Below are 5,592 nucleotides of genomic sequence, written 5' to 3'. Positions count from 1 at the left end.
GCAGGGAGAGGGGAGCAGGTGGGATGGGGGTGGAGCCAAGGGAGGGGGCGGTGAGGGGCTCCCTCTGCCCAGCGCTGGCCTGAGACCCTTGGAGCCCTGAGCTCTGGCAGATTTGCTGCTCACGACCTGGGCCCGTGAACTCAAAATAAAAACAGTAAAAGAGTAGAAAGATGTTCATCAGAAATCTCATTTTCTTTCCAATTACGACTACTATTTTTGAAGTATCACACATTCTTTTTTCCCATTTCCTCCCTAATTTTTCAGAGCTCCTGCTTTGCTGGCTTAGCCAGCCCCTGAGCACTGACCTGTCCTGTGGCCATGAGGGGCGCCACCCTCCTCTGGGCCTCAGTACGCTTGGTGGGGAAGGGGGGCGTCTGGGGACAGTGTCAGGCGAAGTAGGCGTAGAAGAAGATGTTGATGCACATGAGGAGGATGGCGTTGAAGCCACAGACGCGGGCCCAGAAGGCATATTTCTGGGATGCTCGGTGGTCACCTGGAGGGGGCGGGAGGAGGGGACAGATGAGGGCCACAGGGTCCCACCCGGGGCCCTTGCCTCCAGCCCCGCCATGGGTGGGAGTGAAAGGGAGCGCCTTAGGGTCACACACACACCTGTTTTGGCTCCCGAGGGCAGGTCCTGAGCCAGGGTCCACCAGGTAAGGTTCTCGATCTGCAGGGAAGGGTGAGGGTGAGGGTGGCGGGACGGGGGTGGGCCCAGACGGGATCAGGGGTCCGTGATGGAAAGAGGGCAGCCAAGTTCAAAAAGGGCCAGGAACCAGGGCCAGATGGGATTACGGGTCAAGAGCTAGAAAATTCCTGAGTCAGAGAGGGTCAGGGGTCAGGACAGGCTCACCTGGACGCCCTGGGGGGGTGGTGCCAGCAGGCTCCCAGCCACCACCGCAGCCCCGCTGAGCACGAAGAGAGCCACGGCGAAGTGCAGGTAGTGGATGCCGTGGAGGATGGCAGGCCGCTCCTCGGGGTGGCCGCAGGGCGGGGCCGGGTGCAGGAACTCCAGCACCAGCCTGGTGGCACCCACCGCCAGCCCCGCCATCAGGCCCCAGAAGGCCCCCTGGTGGGAGAAGGCAGGGCAGCTGGGGCCTTGGGAGGAAGGCCAGGGCTCCCCCGCACCCAGGCACACAGGCAGCAGGGGGAGATGTGCACCCAGCCCCACACCAGCTCTCCCCATCCCCACCTGCTCGTTGGCCCGCCGCCAGAAGATGCCCAAGACGAAGACCGCGGTCACCGGGGGCGCCAGGGAGCTGGTCACCGACTGCATGTAGATGAAGAGCTGCCCACTGTTGGAGCCCTGCAGGACCGGGATCCAGGCCACACTCACGCCGATGAGCACCACGATGACCAGCCTGCGGGCGGCAGCAGGCAGGCCGTCCCTCGAGGCCTCGCCTCAGCCCTCCCTCGCCTCCCCCTGGTCCCTAAGGCTTGCTCTCCATCTGTCCCCTGCTGCTCCAGCTCCAGCCTCCTCCCTGGCCCCTGTCCACTCCTCCAGGGACATGGCCGATCTTGCCCTCTCCAGACCCTTCCATGGCTCCCTGCCACTGGCAGGAACCGCCCCTGACTCAGCCTGTGTTCTCCCACTCATCCCTGGGGTCTCACAGTGGCCCCCGCAGCCCCCCGCTTCTCCTGCCCACCTTCAAGGCACCGTCCCACCCTCTCTGTGCTTGCCGTCCGTCTGCCACTCGCGGCGGCAGCAGCCTCACCCTGTTAGTTCACTGCTGCATCTCCCGGCACACAGCAGGTGCTCAGTACACATCCTTGACTGCATGAATGACCCCCTGCCCTCACATTCAGGCCAGACTGACCTCCCGGCGTTCCTCTAACCCTGGTGGGCCTTTGAAGGAGCCATGGCCTCTGGCTGGCACCCCCCCCCCCACCCCCTACAGCCCTTGGCTGTGGACTCACATCCACTACTGGGCAACCTCCAACCCGAGTGCACGGTTTGGAGCCCAGCGGTCTCAGCTGTGAAGCCCCTTTCCTGCCCCACCCTGCGTGGAATCCTCCTCTCAGCTCCTGCCTGCCTCCCGCTGGGCGTGCCCCCCTTCCCCCGCAGCAGGGACACCCTTCACTCGTTCCTCCACAAGGCATGCATGAGGAGCCCACCGGAGAGCAGGGCGCTGGGTTAGGGACCCAGACGTGGTGACGAGCAGGCCTGGTCCCTGCCCAGCACCCAGAGTGGAGCAAAGAAAACATGAGCCTGTTATCCTGCGCTCAAGGCTGTGCTGAAGGAGCCCAGAGGAAGCATCCATCCAGGAAGACTTCCAGGAGGAGGGGACCCTGCAGCTTTGAAGGGGTGTGGAACCTGGCTAAGGGGACAGAGCTGGGGCGAGGTGTCCGTATGCTCCTCCCTGGCTGAGAGCCCCTCGGCTGTGTCCTGGGTCAGCTGGACGCCCCTCACCCCCAGAGGTGGGTGATGCGTGAGAGCCCCTGGAACCCCGGACAGCACAATAGGAGTGATAGAGGCCATGTGTGCAGCTGGGGCAGGCCCGCCTGCCTCCTGTCCTTCCCTTCCAGGCCTGAGGGAGAGGGTGGAGGAAGGAGGCGGCCCCTTGATTAGGGCTAATTAACCCTCCGCCTGGCAGGCGGCCAGCGCTGCCCTCTTCAAAGGCACAGGCAGGCTCCACCCCGCCCTCCTCCAACAGGCCCCGTGTCCAACACCAGACTCAGCACCTCTTGCGGGGCTGGTCCTCTCCAGCCCGGCCTGGAGCGGGGCCCTGGCCCTCTTACTGCCCTCTTGGGTTTGGTCTGATGACTCAGCCACCACCAGGCTGTCAGAGGGACCCCAAACCCAGAGGCTGTTCCTTCTGCCTGGAATGCCCCTCTCAACTCCTCCCCCAGCAAAACCCCTTTGTCCACCAAGGCCCAGCTCAAGACCCTCCTCCTCCAGGAAGTCTTCCTGACACCCTGCCCCCCAACCACCACTCTGCCGTCAGGATGACTGGCCCCCTCCATTGCCCCTGGGCTGCAGCCATGGTTGCAGGGGAGCCCCTCAAGGGCTGGGGGGGGCTCTGAGACCTCTCTGGGTCCCCTATGTTGCCCAGTTTGATGCAGGGTCCCAGGGAAGGCCAGAAGTAGTGGACTGAATAACAGAGAAGGGTGGACAGAAGGGGCTGCAGGGGAGGACCGGGGAGTGGGGCTGGGGGCTGGCAAAGATCGGGGCCCCAGGCATGAGGTGGTCACGCCCCCAGGCTTATGATAGCTCCTATGGCCCCCCCAACCTGAGGAGACCTGGGTGGGGGGTCCCCAGCATCCCCATGATGGCCTCATCCCAGGCTCAGGGTGCCCTCTGCTGCCCTGCGCTCTGGGAGTCCCATCTCTCCTTGGACTGAGGCTCCAAAGATCCAGACCCCACACAGCTGGAAACACAACTTGAACAGTGCTGTTAGGCAGGAAGCAGGCTGGAGGTGTTGGGGGATGTCCTGGTGCTTCAAGACGGAGGGGTGGTAGGGCTAAGCCCTGGCCGCACACCCAGCATTGGGCCCTTTCCACCCCACCGACCTGGCAGCTGAGATAACTGGGGCCCAGAGAGGGTGAGCAGCCTGGCCCACATCACACAGCCGGGTGCCCACAGGCAGGCTGGCAGGGCCCGGGGCGGGCTTGCCTGGGTGGATGGGTGAGAAGGAGGGTCAAGGGTGCCATGTGGGGGGTGAGCTGGCATAGAGGGGAGACCGGCTCAGGACTCTGGCTTCAGGTGGGAGCGGGAGGCTGGGAAGTAGCAGGCAGGGGACGTGGAGCCACCAAGGGGGGACTGAGGCTACCAGTGTCCAGGCCAGGGGGCCGAGGCACACCCTGGGCGGCAAGAGGACGTCCGGGTCCCAGTTCCCGGGAAGCCGGAGCTGGAGGGGCTCAGGGAGGAGCCGGTCAAACAGGGGCTGGGAGAGGTGGTCCAGGTGCTGACACAGAAGCCGCCTGTGAGTGGAGGGAGAGGCTCCCTGTTCTGGAGGAGGTCTGAGCTGCACAAGAGCTCACACCTGCCAGCTGGCATGTCCCGACAGAGTCCGGCTGTTTTGCATCACTGGGATGACTGCCCGGAGCTCCAGGAGACCCCACCCTGAGGATGGGCGCCACAGGCTCCCGGCTGGAGGGGGCACTGCTGGCCAAGCCCAGCACCAGAGGGCCGGGTCCCCCTCAACCGGCACAGTGGGGGCTGCATGGCTTGGAGGGAGACAGGCAGGGTGGGACCCCTGAGAGGGCATCGACTCCTCCTCATCCATCACTGAGTTTCACCCCTAAGCGACTCCCGGGTACTAGGCCAAGATTGGGGATGGAGGGCTGTGCCAGGCACAGGCCCCCTCCCCCCATGGGGAGGGGCATCAGGACACCAGTGGGACCAACAAGGCCTACATGTGCTATGGGAGCGAGGCTATAGTTCCTGTGGGAGGCTTTGAGGGGAGGGGGCTCATTCCTTGGTCGGAGGTATCAGGGAGGGCTGCCTGGAGGAGGGGCACTTGAGCAGAGTCTAGAAAGATCAGGTGAGTCATCAAGGTAATAAGGACGGGACAAGTGGGGCTTGGAGGATGTGGGCAGAAGCTCAGTGGGGCCAGGGGCACAGGGGCCAGAGGGACAGCTATGGTGTGGATGTGGCCACACCTGAGTGCTGGCTCTGGCCCTCTCTGGGGCAGCTGGGAACCGTCAGGGGGGCTAGGGGCTCAGACCTGGGGAAGGCAGATCTCTGCGTGGTTAGGGAAGGGGGCTCTCCCTGGCAGATTCCCTCAGGGATTCTGCTTGGGGTAAGAGATGCATCCAAGATGGGGGTTGTGGCCGTGAAGGGGTGGCCAGGAGAGCGAAGTGGAAGGTGGGAGGGGTAGAATGTTCTGGTCTCTTCTCTCTTCTCCTTCCTGGTGTCGTCCTTTCTCCAATTGGCAAACTTCTACTCATCCCTCAAAGCCCAACTCTGCTGGGGCCTCATGGGCTGGTGATGGGGCTGGGGAAGCCCTCCTCCCAGCCCCTCCCCCATACCGTCCCACCAGCAGCAGCTCCCGCTCCCCGGCGCCGGGCCGCAGCCACTTCCAGATGTCCATGGTGAAGAGCGTGCTGCTGCTATTGAAGATGGAGGTCAGCGATGACATGAGAGCGGCCATCATCACAGCGATCATCAGCCCCCGCAGGCCTGGGGGGACAGGGCCTGCTGTGACCCTGCCCGGGCCGCGCCCCCGCCCCTGGGAGCCCTCCTGCCCAGGCCCCACCGTCTGAGGCCCCTCCAAGTCCCTGCAAGTAGAGGCCCAGGAGGGAGGAGGTGGGGGGGTTGGAGGTGGTGGGAGAGAGACCCCGACATGGGAGGCTGGGGACAACAGCAGGGCCCCCGCGTCTGCTGCCCGAGCCTGCGGGCTGCTGGCAACGGGGATCTGTTCTCAGCCTCTCACTTCTACAGAGCTTCCAGTTGACAGAGCACTTTCACACCCAGACTTCATTTGACGGTGAGGAGGTGGAAACTCAGAGAGGGGAAGAGAGTTGCCCAGGGATGCACAGCAGGCCAGAGGCAGAACTTAGGGATGGGGTGGGGGAGTGAGGACAGCCTGGACGGGACCCTCAGCCTGGAGGCCCCGCCCTGGGCAGGGCCCAGGGGCCCAGGGCCTGGGGTTT

General features: G+C 64.3%; 1 protein-coding gene across 1 annotated transcript in view; it reads right to left on the bottom strand.

Annotated features, from left to right (window-relative positions):
- Positions 1 to 169: 169 nt before the first annotated feature.
- SLC5A10 (solute carrier family 5 member 10) overlaps positions 170 to 5,592 on the bottom strand; it is a 55,054-nt gene continuing 49,631 nt past the window's right edge. Inside the window, exons 11-15 of the mRNA XM_061176099.1 lie at positions 4,969 to 5,119; positions 1,190 to 1,358; positions 851 to 1,066; positions 610 to 667; positions 170 to 493 (exon numbers count right to left, since the gene is read on the bottom strand). Of these exons, the coding sequence (XP_061032082.1) occupies positions 387 to 493; positions 610 to 667; positions 851 to 1,066; positions 1,190 to 1,358; positions 4,969 to 5,119 (701 nt within the window). The 3' untranslated portion in view covers positions 170 to 386. The remainder of the gene's footprint in view (positions 494 to 609; positions 668 to 850; positions 1,067 to 1,189; positions 1,359 to 4,968; positions 5,120 to 5,592) is intronic.

The sequence above is a fragment of the Eubalaena glacialis genome, chromosome 19, assembly GCF_028564815.1.
Source record: "Eubalaena glacialis isolate mEubGla1 chromosome 19, mEubGla1.1.hap2.+ XY, whole genome shotgun sequence".
NCBI classification, from domain to species: domain Eukaryota; kingdom Metazoa; phylum Chordata; class Mammalia; order Artiodactyla; family Balaenidae; genus Eubalaena; species Eubalaena glacialis.
The sequence above is the reverse complement of the archived record's forward strand: the minus strand, read 5'-3'. Positions and strand labels throughout refer to the sequence as shown.